At 54.5% G+C, this 19,314-nt stretch overlaps 1 protein-coding gene across 8 annotated transcripts in view; it reads left to right on the top strand.

The window, feature by feature from the left end:
* PCNT (pericentrin) overlaps positions 1–19,314 on the top strand; it is a 104,915-nt gene that overhangs the window by 13,043 nt on the left and 72,558 nt on the right. For all 8 annotated transcript variants that reach the window (XM_061167384.1, XM_061167389.1, XM_061167385.1 and 5 more), the window contains 10 exons: positions 385–440; positions 1,438–1,612; positions 2,074–2,210; positions 4,198–4,309; positions 5,705–5,948; positions 6,181–6,256; positions 11,280–11,415; positions 12,235–12,452; positions 15,397–15,866; positions 17,091–17,649. In XM_061167384.1, coding sequence (XP_061023367.1) covers positions 385–440; positions 1,438–1,612; positions 2,074–2,210; positions 4,198–4,309; positions 5,705–5,948; positions 6,181–6,256; positions 11,280–11,415; positions 12,235–12,452; positions 15,397–15,866; positions 17,091–17,649 — 2,183 coding nt within the window. The remainder of the gene's footprint in view (positions 1–384; positions 441–1,437; positions 1,613–2,073; positions 2,211–4,197; positions 4,310–5,704; positions 5,949–6,180; positions 6,257–11,279; positions 11,416–12,234; positions 12,453–15,396; positions 15,867–17,090; positions 17,650–19,314) is intronic.

The following is a 19,314-nucleotide window of genomic DNA, read 5'->3' as shown; positions in this document are numbered from 1 at the left end:
CTGGCCCTGCAGGATCTTGGACTCCAGGCCCTGGGTATATGTGGGGCCTGGTGCGGGATGGATGGATAGAGGTTCTACTAGCAGAAGGATGATGCGGGCTCAGGGATCTGCGAGGCCCAGAGTCAGCCTCACACGGCCCTCCTAAACTGTTGCTCTGGCTGGACGTCTGCTGTCCTCTGTTGGGCACAAGCGTGATTTGCTAATCAAAGCAGCCATCTTCACCTTGATTCTCACAGGTGCATCCTGTCCTGTCCTGTTGGTGTTGGCGAGTGTTCTATGGAGTGGCTTGTGGTGCCAGAGCCTTGTCCTCTCTGGGGAACCAGACTATGGGGATGTCTGAGCTTCGGTGATCTGAGCCACTTGTTATGTTTGTTTGTCTTGCAGCTGAGCTGAAGGAGAAGCTACAATCAGAAATGGAAAAAAATGCCCAGATGATAGAGGTACATAGGATGAGAAGATGTCATTCCGTGTAGGTGCTGTTTCCCTCGTCCCCCGGGGTCTCCCACTTGGTTCTCACAATGCAGTCATAGCTGGCGTTGCCAGGGCAGTGTGGCTCACTGCTTTCCCTGCCCGGCGTGGATTCCTCAGCAACTGCTCGCGTCTTTTGTGTGGCCTGGTGTGATGGGAGGCACTTCCCTCTTGTCTGGCTTCTGAGCAGTCCTGTGGCCTGGCCCTGGCTGTGCTCAGGACACAGACCTCGGTCCTCAGGGACGGGAGACGCGGACACCACTTAGGAAGCCATGAGGGGGTGGAGTTACGGGATAAGCGTCCCAGAGGGTGAAGGCAGAGGTCGGTGTGCTGACAGTGCTGAGCACGCTGGCTGGTGCTCTGCTTGTCCTGCTGCTCCCACTCCATGCCCCCTTTTTGGGGGAAGAGTTATGATTTAGGGTGTAACAGAATTAGCTCTTTTCTGAGGAAGTCCCTCACCAAACTTTTGACTCTTGTGACCCATCCCTTTTTCAAGTCCACCTTTGCAGAAGAGCTCTTGGCGCTGGTGACGGCAGTGGAAGCGGGTGGTGTTGGAGACTGTGTCCTGGCCACTCTGGAGTGGGGGACAGCCTCACGCCTCACGCCTCAGCTCAGGGCACCCTCAGTCCCAGCTGTCCAGCTCAGGGCGCTTGGGCAGAGCCTGGCCCTGCAGAGCTTGGTAGCATTGCTGTAGCGCCTGGGTCTGTGTGGGTGACGGATGCCTGACTCGGCAGCTGAGTTCCTGTGCTTCTGCTCCGAGACCACTCCTGTTTCTGGCTGGCGGTCCAGGCCCTCATGTCCTGCGATGCTTGCCTGCTGCTGTTCTTGTCTGACTGGACACCTCAAGCCATGTGCTGTACTCACAGTCTGGTCTGAGCAGGGATGACTGGGTTTTGAATGCGAGGTTGAAATATTTTTACCTCAGTAATCAACCATTGGCTATCATTTCCTCTTTCTCATTTAAATTAGATTCTGAAGCAAGACTGGGAATCCGAGAGAGATTCGTGTTTAGAAAACCTACGCCGGGAATTATTGGAAAAGCATCGGTCAGAACTGGAGAATTTACAAAACCAGTTTAAGAAAGAATTGGCACAACAGAAAGCAGAGTTAGAGAAGGTTTTTCAAGCCAAAAATCAAGCTGAATGTGAGTCTTTAAGTAAAATGAGCAAGTCTGGAGGGCCTGGTTTTCCTGCGTCATCCTAGAGAGATTGCCATGTGACGGACCAGCCGGACAGAGCCAGTGTGGTCCTGCCTCCTGAGTCACAGGCCTCTCGGGTTCCCTGAAATTTCCAGAATCCTTCGTTTCAGAGACAGATTTTACGTGTTCTGCTACTGGAACATGTTTGTTTTGTTACCAAAAAAGTAATATGTGGTTGTTCACTTTCTGTTACACAGTGACACCCACTGGCAATAGGCACTGTCTGCTGGCCTGTGCCCTCCCCTTCCTCCTTCCCTCCCTCTGTCCCAGAGGAGAGTGGAGTCCTAAGAACAGAGTCTTGAGAAAACAGGGTCTGCAGGGAGCCTGGGGACATGCTGTGCATGCAGCTGTCGCTGCAGGCGGAGGACACTGTGCCGTCACAAACTGAGGCCCCGGCCCGTTTGCAGGTTCCCTTCAGACGCAGGAGGCACAGCACGAGGCCTCGCTGAGCAAGCTGCGTGCAGACCTGCAGCTGGAGCGCTGCCAGTACTTGGAGGCGCTGGAGCTGAAGTTCCAAAAGAAGGAAAAGGAGAACCAGCTGGAGGTAGGCACTGGCTTCTTCATTTGAACTGTCAGTGCAGGAGGGAGTTGAGGAGACCTTGGATTGGATTCACGCTCTGTCATCAGCCAACACTTAAGCCCTAATTTGTGTTACGTGTTTTTTTACTTTTAAGTTGAGGTATAGGTGGTTTACAATTATTGTGTGAGTTTTAGACGTACAACATAGTGAGTCCCAATTTTTAAAGATTATATTCTATTTATAGCTATTATGAAATATTGTCTGTATTCTCTGTGTTGTATGATATATTCTTATAGTTGATTTTATACTTAGTTATACTTAATAGTTTGTACCTCTTAATCCCCTCCCCTAACTTGCCTTTCTCCCCTTCCCTCTCCTCACTGATGACCGTAGTTTGTTCTTTATAACTGTGAGTCTTTTTGTATATATATTTATTTTTTAGATTTCACATGTTACTGATAATATACAGTATTTGTCTTTCTCCTTCTGACTTATTTCACTTGGTGTAATATTCTCCAGTCCATCCATGTTTCTGTGGATGGCAGTATTTTTTTTTTTTTAATGGCTGCATAGTGTTCCAGTATGGGAATCCCACGTGGCTCAATGGTAAAGAACCCACTGGCCAATGCAGGAGACCTAGGAGTTGCAGGTTCAATCTCTGGGTCAGGAAGATTCTCTGGAGGAAGAAATGGCAGTCCACTCCAGTATTCTTGCCTGGAGAATGAGCCTGGTGGGCTGCAGTCCATGGGGTCACAAGAGTCAGACATGACTGAGCGACTGTGTATGCAGGCAGTACACCATTATATATGTGTCCTCATCTTCTTTATCCATTTTTCTGTCAGTGGATACTTAGGTTGCTTCGGGGTGCATGTATCTTTTTAAATTAGTTTTTCCATTTTTTCAGGTGTATACTCAGGAGTGGCTGGGTCACATGGCATTTCTGTTTTTAGTCTTTTGAGGGACCTCCATATAAGCCCTAATTTAAAGGGACTCTCAGTATTTGCTGGAGGCAGTAGGTAGCCACATCAGGAGGTAAAGTCTGTGATTGTGACTTAAGGATGGTATCTAGTCCTACCCTTGGAGAATTCGTGCCTTGACAAGCACCCCTATAGGCTTCAGCCATCAAAGGTTCAAGGTTCTGCTGCTCACATCTTCAGAACTTTATTCCAAATGGAACTCCACGTACCAAAATGTGGGTGATGTGGACATATCTCATTCAGGGACCTGAAGGGCCTTTGTCACCAAGACCAAGAGCCAAGCAGTGCCCCATGCGTTGATTCAAGAAATCAGGAAGTGACTGGCAGATGGAGTTAGCTGAGGCTGGTGCATGGGTTTGCGGGGAGGAAAGTCATGGAGTCCAGGAGGAGCCGGATCTGGCCATGCTGCGCCGGCTCCTGTCTCTCCTCCAGATAGAGGCCAGGCTGGCTGGGCGGGTCCTGTGGCAGCCCCCCATCCTGGGGATAGGCAGCCAGAGGGGCATCTTCTGTCCTGTGCCCTGAAAAAGGAAGGTCCCATTTCATAGGCAGTGGGCAGCCGCAGGCCAGTACCACCCTCGCTTCCTTGGAGGCTTGGTCCCACGCTGGTGACTTCAGGGGCCGGGCAGCCACTCTAACCCAGGCCCCCAGGAGGGTGGGTGGTGTGCCTGGCACGTGGCACACACTCGATGTGTAAGCTCTGTTTACCCTGAAAGAGGACATGCTTCCCAGGGAGGTTGACCAGGCAACTTAGAGAAAACCAAACAGGCTGCATGGGGGTAAGGGACCAAGGTCACAGATGGGGAAGGGGGCTGGTGGGAGGGGGCTCCTCCACCCTCGCCAACAAAGTAGGGGGCAGGTCTCTGCAGGGAACAAGGCCACAGCCTGAGAGGCGTCCACACGTGAGACCATTCCTCTGGATGGTCTCGGGGCTGCTGATTGGGGGGTGGGGGGGGGGGCTTGGGCTGAGGCGGCTGCGTGTTCTCACCTGGTGTCAGGGCCGCAGCCCGGTGCCCACACTGTGCCTGCTTTTCCAGCTGGAGAGACTGCGCGCATCCTATGAGGAGCTGCAGGCTCAGTCCCGGGAGGAGATCCAGTGCCTGGGGGCCCAGCTTGAGTCCGCGAGGTCCAGCAGGCAGGAGCTGAGTGGTGAGCATCTTGTGTTCCCAATCCAGGTCCCCGGAAGGGAAAGCTGCAGTTTGAACTGCTGAAACCCCAAACTAGAACTTAACAGTTTTGCAGGCCCAAAAAAGTGATCTTGTAAACCTGTGTGCATTTTGAGATCTGTGGCGTCACCGTGTGGAGCTGTGGCGGCCCCCGTGCTTCCCCGTAGGTGAGCTTGCGATGATTCTAGAAGCCTGTGTCCTCCTCCATGTTGATATGCACCAAGTGAGACTGGGCTCCTGATGGGGCTTGGTTAAGCACCATGGAAACGCTGTTCTCATGAGGAAACTCGGGTCACAGGTGTGCCTTGCTGCATATCACCTCTTGGGCCTGCAAGCTCACCTGTGGCAAGTGTTGTCAGGCTCCTGTGGCTCTGAGCTGTGATTTTGGAAGGTGATGCCACGTTTACTGAGGGCACAAGACCCCCATCAAGAGCACAGGGCCAAGAGGCGTGGGCGTGTCTGCTGCTCTTCACACAGGCCTCGAACAGTAGAATCTGCCCTGTGGTGTTGTTGGGAACAAAGGACAGAGTTATGAGAAAGGACCCAAGATCACCCTGATGGCTGAGGGGGTGTGTAGGCCCCAGCCGTGTCCCGTACCCACCCTGGTGGTCCCTGGGAGAGGGTGGCTCCAGGCAGAGCTGGTGGACTGACTTGAGGGTGGGCTTCAGATGTGCTTGCACACGTGGGTTACGACCTGTGCGCTGCCTCTGCACCCTCCCCTGTGCAGTTACGGCCCTCATGGGGGACGTAGATTTGGGACAGTAACCTGTCTCCTTCCCCATTATTTGAAAGCTGGTCACTGGCTGCGGTGGGCCAGCTGGCAGGACTTCTTAATCAGAATAGTGGTGGTGGTGACAGTTTTTATGGCCTGTATTACTGTTCTGTTGCTGTAAACAAAATACCACCATCTCAGCAACTTAAAACCACCCACGTTTACTAGCTTGGGAGTCTGAGCTGGAGTGGCTGTTTCTGCCCAGGGTCACCCACAGCTGAGGTCAAGGTGTTGGGCTCTGCCATGACCTGACTTCCCGTTGACAGAATCCAGTGCTGTGGGACCGAGGTCCCATCTCCTGTGGCTGGTGGTGCAGAGGTGGCCCCTCCTCTGTCTTCAGAGTCCCTGTGGCTTGCGGAGCCAGCCTGAGAAAGCCCTCTGCCCTCGAGGGGCCCTGGGGTTAGCTGAGGCCGCCCGGGTGGTCTCCCCGCACCAGGCCCTGTGCTCGTAGCACAAGCCCCGGGGGCCTTTGTGCATCCACAGGCTCTGGGGTGGGATGGGGCCCCCGCCTTACACTTCTGCACTGGCCCTGCACGGTGGGGCCTTCAGTGTCTCATTTCCCCGAGTGCCATGTCTGAGATGCTTTGCTTGTGTCCACCTGTAAAGAGTTGCGCGAGCAGCTCCTGGCCCGGGCGTCTCATGTGGAGGAGCTGGAGCTCCTGAAGAGAGACTTGGAGCAGCAGCAGCAGCAGGAGAGGAGCCGGCACGAGTCCGAGCTGGAGCAGCTGAGGCTCTATTTCGAAGAGAAGCTGAGGGAGGCTGAGCAGAGCTACCAGGAGGACCTGACCCTGTTGCAGCGGCGGCTGCAGGAGGGAAGGGATGATTCCCTGCTGGAGGCCATGGGAACCAGGTGAGTGCCTTCCAGCCCAGCCCAGGAGAATACACTGATTGTTTGGGTCTTGGCCTGGTGATGTTGAAGCTGGCGCTGGTCTGCACGTGGGTGTGGTTGGTGACATCTGGTCAAAGTGGGTGGGTGTGGCCCCGAAGATTGGCACAGAAGTGGGGTTCCAGGGACAGTGGGGTTCAGTGGCAAGGTGCCACGTCAGGCTCTTACAGGACAGCTTCTCTCTGAATTCACCCAGTGCCTGTTTGGAAGAGACATCAGAAGAAGAAAGAGACCATCTTGATGGACTCAGCCTTCAGCGGGAGCAGCTTGAGGTGATGGGCCGGCTTTGTTGTCTTGAGGTGTGACTGACGGGACCTGAGTGTCCAGTGTTGGTGTGATGACCGAATGCCTGGGTGTGATGTGACGGGTCTCCTTGGTCAGTCTGCTGAACCTGCACCTCCACAGAGTCAGAGCGTTTTTCTTTCAATGAGAACTTGTAAGGTCTCTCTCAGCATCTGTAGACAGACAGGCTTTGTTGACTGTACCCGATGAGAACATGTAAGATCCCTCTCTCAGTATCTGTAGACGGACACCACAGTGTTGCTGACTGTACTCCAGTGAGAACTTGTAAAATCCCTCTCTCAGCACCTGTAGACAGACAGTACAGTGTTGTTGACTGTACCCCGATGAGAACTCGTAAGATCCTTCTCAGCATCTGTAGACAGGCAGTATGGCTTTGTTGACTGTACCCGATGAGAACTTGCAACATCCCTCGCTCTGTCTGTAGACAGACACCAGGGTGTTGTTGACTGTACTCCAATGATAAGATCCCTCTCCCAGCACCTACAGACAGACAGTACAGTGTTGTTGACTGTACCCTGATGAGAACCTGTAAGATCTCAGTGCCTGTAGGTAGACATACAGTATTGTTGACTGTACCTCGATGATAACTTGTAAGATCTCCTTTCTTAGCACCTGTAGACAGATGGTGTGGTGGTGTTGACTGTGCCCTGATGAGAGCTTGTAAGATCCCCTTCTCAGTGCCTGTAGACAGACAGTGCAGGCTTGTTGACTGTACCCTGTGCTGTGCGGGCACCCTGGGACTCTTATCCTCTGACTAGAGGTTTGACCCCTTCACCCACAACCCCTCTACCGCCTCTGGCAACCCCCAGTGTCTTCTCCCGGAGGTGGGTCTTTAGCGTCCACAGGGAAGTGAGACCATGCAGTGCCTCTCTGTCGGTCTGACTGCTCCCACTCAGTGTGACGCTCTCAGGGAGTGGCCGTGTGGTCCCAGGTTCTCCTGTTCTGTGGCCGAGTAGTATTTCCTGTGTGTGTGTGGGTGCCACATCTTCATCTGTCTGTCTGCAAATGGACACTCGGGCTGCTTCCACGTCGCGATTGTTGTAAATAGTGCTGCTATGAATGGTGATGGTGGTGGTTTAGCTGCTAAGTCGTGTCCAACTCTCATGACTGCATGGACTGTAGCCCACCAGGCTTCTCTGTCCATGGGATTCTTCAGGCGTGGGTTGCCATTTCCATTTCCATGCGATCTTTCCCACCCAGGAATGGAAACCAAGGTCTCCTGTATTGCAAGTAGATTCTTTACTGACTGAGGTATGAGGGAATCCCTGATGAATGTTGGGGTGTGTGGCTTTTCGAGTTAGTGTTTTTGTTTTCTTTGGGTAAATACTCAGGAGTGGAACTGCTGTATCTGTTTTTAATTTTTTGAGGAACCTCCTTCCTGTCTTCCACAGGGGCTGCACCAGTTTACTTTCCCTCCAGCAGTGCACAAGCGTTCCCTTTTCTCCACACCCTTGATGACATTTGTTATTTGTTTTTTTAGCAGTAGCTGCTCTACCAGGTATGAGCTGATACCTCACTGTGGTTTTGATCTGTATCTCTCTGACGATTCATGACGTAGAGTGTCTTTTCACGTAACTGTTCGCTGTCTGGGTGTCTTCTTTGGAGAAATGTCTGTTGCAGGTCTCTGCCTGCTTTTTAATCAGTTTGTGTGTGTGCGCGCGCTACTGAGGTGTATGAGCATCTTAGTATATCATGAGAAGGCTGTGTTTCATTAATCTTTAGTTGGCAAATGGGCTATCTTTATGTTCTCAAATCTGGATTTCCATCCTTTTTACAAAAGCTTTCTTCTGTGACACTGACAAGTGGAGGGAGGCTTACTCTTGTGTCTCTGGCATCTCCACAGGCTGACTATGTCTGCTTGTTTAAAATGACCAGCTGGCTGGTTCAGAGCACAACTCGCAGGCGGGTGGGTGGCAGCTTGGGTCCTGCCCGGGTCCCACACTCTCCACGAGCTCCCCGACCTCCTGCCTCACGCATGCTGGCGACCTGAGCTGAGAGGGAAGGGCTGGGTGCGTGCGTGCTGGGCATGTTGGCAGTGGCCCCTGTGCTCTTCTGCCAGTGGTCTCCATGCCATTGTCTCTGGCCTCTCTGCCCTCCGTGGCAGTGGGGCTCATGGGGCTCTCTGTGATGCTGGAAGCCTTGTGCGCCTGTTTGAACGAAGAGCTCCAGGGGGCGAGTGGCTTCTTTGTCCTCCCGGCCCCAGCGCTGGACAAGGCTGTGCTATCAGTCTGACTTGAAGGAGGTTCCTCAAAAATTTAAAAATAGATACAGCAGTTCCACTCCTGAGTATTTACCCAAAGAAAACAAAAACACTAATTTGAAAAGCCACACACACCCCAACATTCATCAGGGATTCCCTCATACTTCAGTCAGTAAAGAATCTGCCTGCAGTGCAGGAGACCTGGTTTCGATTCTTGGGTGGGAAAGATCTCCTGGAGATGGAAATGGCAGCCCACGCCATTTCAACCCAGGGAGCCTCCGGCAGCTCTCAGCCCCCCATGCTCCTCAGAGTCCTGTGACGGCACTTGGTCTGGGTCTGGGTCCGTTTTTCATACTAGGAAAAGGGAGGGACCTTGACTCTCCTCAGTCTGGGACACTAGGGAGAGAGCAGATTAGCCAAGATGGCGTGGTCAGGCTCTCTCGCCCCGTGTTGTGTAAATACATGTTTGTGTAACAGCTGAGACCACTTTTGCCCCATGCATCGCGATGAGCCCGCTTGGCCATGGGCTACTTCTGCTCTGTAAGCATAAATAAGCTCCACCTGAAAAGCCCTTGAGGCTGCATTACCGCTGTGTCTGCTGGGTCAACCACGAGATAATACAGTGTATCTGCTGCTATGGCTGCTGTGCCAGTCAGGAGATAATAAATGTGTCTGCAGTTCCTGCGACTCCTCGAGTTTTTTCCAGCCTCCACGGTCACGCCTTACTGTCCCTGGGTTCAGTGCACAGCGAGAGAAGCAAGGTAGATGTCTTGAGCTGCTGCTCAGCTATTTGGGCGACTGTTCTTCCGCACACTTTGTTTTCTGAGACTCCTGTAGGCGAGTGTCACACTGGGCCTCCAGAATGAAACCGCTGGTGTCCTCAGTCCTCATTTCTCTTCTTACATTTCTTTAGGCATCTTTGGGGGTAGGAGATTTTCTCTCCTCTAATTCTGAAGTTGAATTCCTTATCTCCATTATCATTTAAAAGTTTTCTTATGCTAGCATTTTTTGGCCACGCCACACGACATGTGGGATCTTAGTTCCCTGATCAGAGATTGAACCCACGCCCCCTGCATCTGAAACAAGGAGTCTTAACTTCTGGACCCCCAGGGAAGTGCCAATCATTTTTAATTTCTAAGGACTTTGCTTTTTTGCTCTGTGTTCTAGTCTGCGTTCTCTGCTCAGTGTCAGGGATGGAGTGCTCTTGGTCTCTTCCCTGAAGGGGACTTAGTGTTGAGAGGTTTCTGCTCTGTCTCCATCCATCTGGGTGTCTGTGTTATGTGGGACGATGGTGCTCTGTGCGTTGGTTGGTGCCCCGAGGCTGAGCCATCCCAGGAGGCGTGAAGCACTGTGGGATCTTGGGGGCTGTCTGACCAGGGGGGCTCCACCCGGGGGTGGGGGCAGCCTTCTCTCCCAGGGCCATTGGTCTCTACCAGTCTCCTGCTGGGCTCCGTGAGGTGAGGGACATAGTGGGGTCCCCACCCCTTCCCAGCCTCCATGATCTGTACCCCTGGAGGTCTCGAAGTTACCTCTGTGCCCTCTACCTGGCCTCCCGGGTGTGTGGGCAGCTCATGCGTGCTCCTCCGAGTCTTCTGTGTGCCTGCGCTCTCCAGCAGTTGCTCACCGCTGGCTCACAGATCACATCTGTCCCTGTTTCTTCTCCTCGTAGGTTTGTAAATTGTCTCATCGTCTGAGGGAATGTAAAAACATAGAGTGTATGTGTGTGTGAGCAGAAGTCCTGTGTGTGGGCTTGTGTGCGTGGTGGATGCCTGTGCCTGGTGTGTATTTGACGTGTTGACATGTCATGTGGACTGAGGGTGCCTGGTGGAACTCCCCCGAGCTGGGTGTGGGACCCCCATGCCCCTCTGGCCAACGCTGACCCTGGCCAGTAAATCTCTGGCTGTGACTCCTGGGTTGTCACTGAGCCAGGATGTCTTTTTACGTGTTTGGGTGTCGCCTCCGTGTTTCTGCCTGTTTCTCCAAAGCTGGCAGCCCTTGCTCTCGGCTCCCTGCCCCCACTCTCCTGTGTTTTGTTTTTGTTTTGTCGTCTGGAACTGGCCGTTGCTCGGTGGGGGTGATCTCTGGCCCCTTCTCTTTCCCTGAACGGTGAGTCGCTCTCACCCTACTTGCTGGGTCTGCTCTTCCACTCAGAAGCCTGACCCACTGTGAGCTGAGTGAGGGGGGCGCTTGATTCTGCCCCTCGGTCAGGTTGTTTTCTCCATTGACCATATGAGGATTTCAGTCTTGATTAAAGGATGATTTGAGCTTATTGAGAGCTGGATGTTTAGGCTGACGGGACCCTCTGTTGATTCTGAGGGAGATGGGTGACAGGTTGCCTCTTGGAGGGAGCAGGAAGGGCTGACCCAGCCTCGGGGCCCCTCTGCCCTCCCTCCCATCCTCCCATGAGGATGCTCGGGACCCTGTGTCTAGGAGCGTCATTCAGTGGAGCAGCCCAGCATGAGCTCTGGATGGAAGTGTGGAGCAGGGGGTGAGGGGATCCCGGGGCAGAATGGGACCCCTTCAGCAGAGGGCCTTGGCCGTACGGCTGGCCCAGCAGGTCTGACCCCAGGATGTGGAGGGTGGGCCCCAGTTCCAGTGGCTGTCGGGTGTGGGGAGGCCCCGAGCTCACAGCTGACTCCAGTGAGTATGCCTGCTTCCCTTCTGGGAGTGAGACGTGGGGGCAGTAGGCAGTGTGGGTGAGAAGGGGGGTTCCGTGGGGGACTCTGGGAGGCAGGATCAGGGAACCAGCCTGAGAGGCTCTTTACAAGGTTTCCTCTGTGATCTCCCCAAAGGAGAGCCTGAGTTTGCGCACACGGTTAAAAGAAAATCACCAGTGCCAAGTAGCAGCGTGGACATCCTCCCAGGACGCCCAGCAGGAAGCGTTGGAAGGAGAGCTGCCCGCAGGGCCTTTGGAGAAGCCTGGCCAAGGTATGCTCTTAAGTGCTGCTGTGGCGGCCAGCCTGCAGGGGTGTTCTGGGCCATGGCTGCATCCCACGAGAGCCGTTGGCACTATGCGTGCTGGCTGTTGACTGTGTAGTGGGGGCACCGGAGGCCCTTCCCTGGGGTCGAGAAGCAGCCCCGTGTGTCAGGAGAGGGCCTGCCTGGGCAGCAGCCTGGGGTCTCTGGGGGCCATGGGGATGGAGAGGCTGTGGTCATCCTGGGCATGGCCTGGGGCCGAGGAGAGTGAATGCAAGCCTGGCTCTGGACACAGAGTCGAGGAGAGCGTGGGCCCCGTGTCAAGCTGAGGAGGCAAGTCTGCATGTCCCGCCTTGAGGGCCTGCGGCTCAGGATCTGGGCCGGGGTCCCTTGGAGCTGCATGGGCCTGTGGAAGGCTAGCACATGGCCCAGAGAGTGGGGTCACGCCTGCTGTCCTCGCCATTCTCCTGCCCGCGTGAGCTGTGTCCCATGGCTGCTGCTCGGCATCTTCCAGTCCCCTGGGTTGCACCCCGTGCCTCTTCCTCCAGCCCGGGACAGTGATGAGCCCTGGCCAGAGCAGCTCTGGGGGCCCGTTCCTCGGTGCCCAGACCAGAGGGGCAGCAGTGGGTGTGTGGACAGCTTGGGACGGGTCTGCCCGTCTGGTTCTGGTGCACAGTGCCCACGGGGCTGCAGACGGCTGTGTTGTGTCCCCTTCTGGTACCGTGCTCCCATGGGTTTCAGGGTCTACGTGCAGCTGTCTGGGACTTCTGACGCTCATTGTCCTGTTGGTTGGAGGGTCAGCCTGATGATTCTGCCCCCTGGTCCCCACAGAGCTTTCCCGGGAGCCCCTCCAGTGTGCGCAGAGCACGGCCTTGGAGTTGGAGACAGAGGTGCCGGCTGGAGACTTGGGCCTGGAAACCACACACAGCGCTCAGCTTATGCTTCTTCCAGTGGAGCTCAAGGAAGAAATCGATCTCTTAAAAGTGGAAAATAGAAATTTACAGGAGAAGTTGCAGCGTGAAATCTGCCTGAAAGAGGACTTGGAGAAAGTAAGTTGAAATGCCTTGCCTCGCAGCGATGCCCGTGTCCACAGGGCCACATGTGAACTGGCCTGGTCAGCACGAGCCCCGAGATCTACTCCACCCTCTGCCTGCAGCAGTGTTGGCTGGGTGCTTCCCTTGGGTGGGGATGGGCTGCCACCTAAGCTCGGACCCAAGTGTGTAATCCTAACTCTTATAGACCCTGCAGGGCTTAGGGGAACTGACCGGGTCCTCAGAGGGGTGCCAGGGTGGGTGGCGAGGCCACCTTCAGGCCTTGTCCACTGTGTCTTCTGCACTGTTCCAGCCACCAGGCTCTCTCCATTGACTGAGACTTGCAGCTGTGGACATGCAGTGATGAGACCCTGGCCCACAGCTTGGGCGCCTCCCCTAAATTACTAGCGGCCTCACCAAGGCCTGGAGACGTGGAGTTGAGGTGACTCTCAGTGTTTCATCTGCAAGGCCCAGGGTGACCATCTGGGCAGTTCTGTGGCTGTCCCGCCCCTCCTCCCTGTGACACTGTCCCAGGTCCTCCTCCATTGAGGCCGAGTTTCACGGGCAGATCACGTGTTGTCCCCCTCCTGATGCTCTGGGGGTGAGGACGGGCATGTGAAGGCCTGCAGCCTCACAGGGGGTCCCTGAAGGACAGACTCTGCTTGATGGATTTTTACGTTCAGGTGTTTGAGTGCTTCCTGGGCCACTGGTTGATCTCCTCGTGTGAACTGTCTAGAGAGGAGTGTGGAGCGAGCTCTCTCATTTAGCTCTCACAGTATTTACTGTGTTTTGTAGTTCTGTTAACTGCACGTTTATGGTGGTTATGTCTTCTTGGGAAATCACGCTTTTATCATGAGTGAAATGCCCTCTCTGGTACGGTTTTTTTGTGCTGGAATCTGCCTGCTTTCTGACCAGTGCAGTGCGTTTTCTTCAATGCAGCATCTTCTTCCGTCCATTTTACTTTATACCTTCGACTGTATCTACCTGGAGTTAGTGCCAACCCCACGGGTCAAGGGCTCAGTCCCAGGAGGCTGCCCCTGACCCCTTCAGAGGCCAGTGGCCTCCCCATCTTCTCCGCGTCAGGCCAAGGTGTGCGCTTAGGCCTTCTGGGCTGGCCTGTGTCTGTGTTTTCTCTCCACCTGCTCGTGTGTGACCAGGCACCAGCCTGAGAACTGGGCTGGATTCCAGCACCTCCTGCCCCCTCCTGGTGGGCTTCCCCCCTCACTTCCCGGCTCTTCTGGTTCAAACAAGGAGGATTTCCAGGTGCACGTCCATGGCACAGCTGGGTTGGTCACCCAGGGTATTTCTTTACTCTGGGTGTGAGGACCCCCAGCCCTGGATCTCCTGGGTCTTATCCAGAGCCTGCAGTTGTTTCCTCTGATTAGAGCTGATTCTCAGCTGTCAGCAAGAGCAGGCCCTAAACTTTAATGACTTGAATAACCAGTTGAGGTCAGTTTCACAGACCTTTCTGGTTTTGTTTTGTTTTGTTTTGTTTCTCCTCAATGATTGATCAGTATGCTGACCTACTTTCCTGTTTTGAAAATTAGGAAATTTGTGTGTGTTCAGCTTTCTGGTTCATGTCCCTTTTCATACAACACCTTTAAGAGTGTTGGTTGCAGCTCCTCAGCCTCTTGCTCAGGTCCCTTGTAGAACCTGGATCATTCGTGGTGCAAGTCCAGAGGCTTGGCCTTATTGTCTGCTGCTCGCCTGTGAGCTGTGCCGCCTGGTGGTGGTTCTGCGGGGCGGGGGGTGGTGGTGTCGGCTTCCCCTTGATGGGAGGTGCCTCTCATATCTGAGCCCCTGAGCTGGTCTTGGCACTGCAGAGGAGGCCCCCCTTTGACTGTGTCCAGACCTGCCAGCCCTAGAGGTAACAGTTGGGGCCAGGTGCCGGGCAATGGACACGGTTAACTTAGGCAGATAGTCTTAGATTTGTGCCTTTTAGTCTCCGTCATTCCCGTCAGCATGAGAAACACTCCCACTGCTCTGTTCACGTATGGTGTGGGACTGTGTTATTCAGTCACTTAGTTGTGTCCATCTCTTTGCGACCGCATGAACTACAGCATGCCAGGCTTCTCTGTCCTTCACCATCTCCCATGCTCAGACTCATGCCCATCGAGTCAGTGATGCCATCCAACCATCTCATCCTCTGTTGTCCCCTTTTCCTCCTGCCTTTGATCTTTCAGGGTCTTTTCTAATGAGTCAGCTTTTCGCATCAGATGGCCAAAGTATTGGAGGTTCAGCTTCAACATCAGTCCTTCCAGTGAATATTCAGGACTGATTTCTTCTAGGATTGACTGGTTTGATCTCCTTGTGGTCCAAGGGACTCTCAAGAGCCTTCTCCAACACCACAGTTCAAAAGCATTAATTCTTTGGCATTCAGCTTTCTTTGTGGTCCAACTCACATATCCATACATGACTACTGGAAAAACCATAGCTTTGACTAGATGACTAGACATTGGCAAAATAATATCTCTGCTTTTTAATACACTGTCTAGGTTTGTCATAGCTTTTTTTCCAGGGAGCAAGTGTCTTTTAATTTCATGGCTGCATTTACCATCAGCGGTGATTTTTGGAGCTCATGAAAAGAAAGTCTGTCACTGTTTCCATTGTTTTCCCATCTATTTGCCATGAAATGGTGGGACCTGGTGCCATGATCTTAATTTTCTGAATGTTGAATTTTAAGCCAACTTTTTCACTCTCCTTTTGCACCTTCATCAAGAGGCTCTTTAGTTCCTCTTTGCTTTTTGCCATAAGGGTGGTGTCATCTGCATATCTGAGGTTATTGATATTTCTCCCAGCAATCTTTATTCTAACTTGTGCTTCATCCAGCCCAGCATCATGGGACTAGTGCTTGTATTAATAGCTGACAGAACTTCTCTGTCTTCAGAGATGGATTTGGGTCATTGTGCAGTGATCTTTTCATTTAATTTCTTCCTTCTAAAAAAAAATTGTGTGGTTGCAGATGAAACAGAATTTAGTTGAAGCTCACCAGGAAGAACTGAAGAGTGCTGAGGAGAGGATTGAGCTAATGAAACAGGAACTCAGAGAGAGAGAGGCTGAGTGGAAAGTTACAAGTGAGGACCTGCGGAGAGGAGCCGAAGAGAGGCTGACAAAGATGCTCCTTGACCTGCGAGAACAGGTGGAGTGTGAGAAGCGGTCCATGATGAACAGGTTTGAGCTTCGAGAATCCGAGATGAGGCAACTTCAGGACCAGCAGGCAGCTCAGATCCTGGACCTGGAGGGGTCACTGGTGGAACAGCAGGGCCGTCTGCGGCAGCTGGAGCTTGGGCTCACCGGAGACGAGTCTCCGCGGTGCAGCCAGTGTGGCCGGGAGCTGGGATGCGGCCCGGCCCCAGGAGCCCAGGACCAGGAGCTTGCCATGCTCCACCTAAAGGAGGACTGCGCCCTCCAGCTGAAGGTGGCCCAGAGCAGGTGGGTGCTGTCCCTGTAGCAGCCTGTTATGTTCGGAGCTGCCCACTGCCCCCACCGCCCTCCAGCCAGTGAGACAAGGCAGGTCCCCTCCCTGTGCCCCCCAAGGGGTGAGGCGGGTCTCTAGGAGGGTGAGGCAGACCCCCAGGAGGGTGTGTGGGGCTCTCAGGGCTGCAGGCCTCTGGCAGGACTGGCATCCCCATCCTTCCTGTGGGGCCTGTGTCCCGTGAGCCACGTGGCCTGGTGTGCATTTTTGACGAGTGTGTGTGTTCTTTGCACATTTTAGTTTTTTAGTAGCAGAACTTCAGCCTTTTTATCCTAAGATTGTGTGGCTCATTCATGAATTTTGTGTTTTTTAAACTCATTAAAAAAATAAACAGCTTTTCTCAACTATGTACATAGTTCCCTGAAGTTTTTAAGTAGGCTTAGGATGTTGTTGGTCTGCTCCCTCTTTGCAGACCTGGGCTGTAGTACCCAGGGGTGTTGATGAGCGCTGGGATCGTTGGAGCTGCTTCTCATGTGTCAGCTGCTCCCCAGTGTCTCGAGGCAGGGGCACAAACTCCTGGCCTGGGGTCTGAGGGTTGAGTTCAAATCCTGACCCACCATGTGAGCTGGATGGACACAGGTGCGATGTGCAGGCTCACGAGACCTTAGTGTCCTCCTCATGGGCTGATCCGTGGAGAGGCTATCATGGTGGCTGGTGGGCAGTTGGAACCTGAGACGTGTCCCAGCTCTTGTGAGTCGCCTGATGTGTCACGGCACCTGTGCAGATTCTCCCCTGTTCCTGCCGGAGCTCTGGGTGCCTGCTGACTGCTCCCAGCCAGCGCCACTGGCTCATGCCCCTGAGCCACCCCGTGGAGGCCGGTTTCTGAGTCTTCCAAACACTCTTTGCAGCCCCGGGGGCTCCTGTAGGGCATGCAACCCCTTCCCTCTTGAGGTCCTCTCTTGGCCGAGTGGCGGTCACAGCTGCTTCCTGCAGTATCTGTGGTTTCTGGCTGGGGGTCTGTGCCCTGCACTCTAGTTTGTGACTGGGGATGCTGGGCTGCAGCCTGAGCTCCTCTGGCTTCCTGGGCCCTTCCCCGTTGGCTCACGGCTGGTGGTGGTGCCCAGGGAGGAGGGAGAGCAGGCGGGATCCGGGTGGGGTGGCCTCTTCCCTGGCAGCGGGCTCCCCTGCGGTGCTCTTGTGGCTACACGTCTGCTCTGTGTTCACTTGGCTTGTTGTCTCAGGTTTTTGGAAGAACGTAGAGCAATCACAGAGAAACTGGCCGCAGAGCAAGATGCCTTCCTGCGGGATGCCCAGGAGCAGCATGCGCGCGAGCTGCGGCTTCTCCAGGAAGGACACCAGCAGCATATCCTGTCCCTGACTGCGGAGCTGGAGACCAGGCGCCAGGCCGAGGTGGACGCGCTGCGGTCCTCATTCGAGCGTGAGCGGTGGGCTCTGGCAGAGGCACGTGAGGCTGAGTTGCAGATGAAACACGCTGCTGAAGTCAGTGTGTTGGAGGCCAGACACGCGTCACAGCTGGATGCTCTGCGCTTACAGTACCTGTCTGAGCTGCAGGCCGTGCAGGGCAGGCACCGGCGGGCCCTGGAGCTGCTGCGCCTGGACCTGGAGGAGCGACTGCAGAGGGAGGATGTGGCTCACCACCGGCTCTTGACTCAGGCGCTGGAGCTGCTGGAGCTGCGATGTGCCGAAGAGCCTCAGTCCACAGAGGATAGCCTGAGAGGGCATGGGTGTGTGGAGCCCCCGGAGGGCCTGAGAGCCCTCTGGCTGCACGGGGCTCGCAAGGTGAGGTGTGTGGGTGGGGGGGACAGGGACTTTGCTCTTCCCTAGGACCCGCTTGTGTCAGCTGCACGCGTGCCCCCCACCAGCCATGGGTTTCCTGGTGAGGCAGATACAGAACAGTGAGTTTTAGGTCATTTTTTGGTCGCAGCTCCTTGGTGAAGGCTTTTGGCAGCGGGTGCCCAGGTGTGGCGTTTCCTGTGAGCTTGCAGTGGGTTCAGTCTGCTCCTTGGGGCCTGTGTTGTTTCTGTGAGTCAGAGCCCTTTGTCCTATATCTGGGGCAGTCTGTGTCAGGCAGCGATTGTCCCCGTGGTGTGTGCTCTCTGGAGGCGGCCCCATGGCCTTGCCAACACCAAGCTTGCCTTGTCTGCAGACCCCGGCCCCATGCGTTGTAAGCAGGACGTATTTAATTTGTTAGAAGTTGAAGTCAGCGTGGGGACACATTGCTCTGCACTGACTTGGCAGATGTGCATGCCAGGCCCTCAGAAACAGTCGTGTTCTGGTGACTTTGTGCTTTGTCACGTCACAACTAGGTGTTCCAGGTCACAAAGCAGGAAACCTCAGCCTGTGGAAATGCAGATACCAGGAGAGCCTTCGTTTCCGACTGAGACGTGCTTTACATTCAAGGGGATGTTCCCAGGAGGGTTTCGTCCTCAGCTCTGGTTCAGCTTGTCTAAGGATGGGAGGAAAAGGGCAACCCAACCTGTGCCAGGGGTGGTGCTTCACTTCACACGTTGGCTCTGCCTGTCCTGTGTGGTCTGTGGGCGAGACTGTGAGTGAGTTCCGGGAGGGCTGGGCAGGTTCCCGTGGGGTCGTGAGCCTCTGGGCGGTCCTTGGGTGCGGCCCAGGGTAGGTGTCTCTGGGTTGAGGTGCCCCCAGGCTGGTTTGTCGGCTTCTGAGCCATCAGCTGTCAGCTTCCGTTCCTCCCAGGCAGAAGGATGCTTGGGGAAGTGGCTTTGTTCCCAAACTGTGGATTTAAACTGGATTCCCTCGGTTTATAGGACTTGAAGAAAATGAAGTTTTGAAAGAACATTGAGAGAGAGAAGTATGTATCTCTTACACGGGAAAACCGTGTGTTTTAAACTGTGCTTTCATCTTATTAGTATAAAATGTGCTCATAGGAGGTGTGTGGCGTGAGGGGTGAGGGTGGGCAGGACAGAGGTGTGTGGGGTGCAGTGACCTGTGGATGTGGCCCCTGGAGGACAGCAGGGCACATGCCAGGGTCCTGCCCCCTGGGCAGCAGCACCAAGCAGCCTTGCAGGCTTTCCGGACTGGTCAGGTGACTATGATGCAGAGACAGGAGCCCCCGCAGGGGGTGCCCCTCGCAGAGGGGTGGCTGTGGGTGGGCAGTGCGCCTCCTTCTGGGCAGTGGTGGCTTCAGGAGTGACCTGGGGGTCAGACTCTGGCCCCCACAGGAGTGCTGGTGACATCAACAGCCGCTGGGCCTCCAGAAGCCTCTCTCCGTCACAGTGCCGATGGTCGTTCATGAAGTCCGTGTGGAGTGGGTGCTGGGCGGGCCTTGCACTGCTGAGAGGTTTATTTACTGGCTGACGACCCTTCCCTCCAGGAAACTTTGTGGGCTCCTGTTTATTCATCCTGCTTGTTCTGCTGCCTGTTGGTGACACACGGGTCATGTGTGCTCTTTGGCTCAGCACTTTTGTACTTGTGTGT

This window comes from Dama dama, chromosome 19, assembly GCF_033118175.1.
Source record: "Dama dama isolate Ldn47 chromosome 19, ASM3311817v1, whole genome shotgun sequence".
Classification (NCBI taxonomy): domain Eukaryota; kingdom Metazoa; phylum Chordata; class Mammalia; order Artiodactyla; family Cervidae; genus Dama; species Dama dama.
Note: the sequence above shows the minus strand (reverse complement) of the source record. Positions and strands in the feature narration are given on the sequence as shown.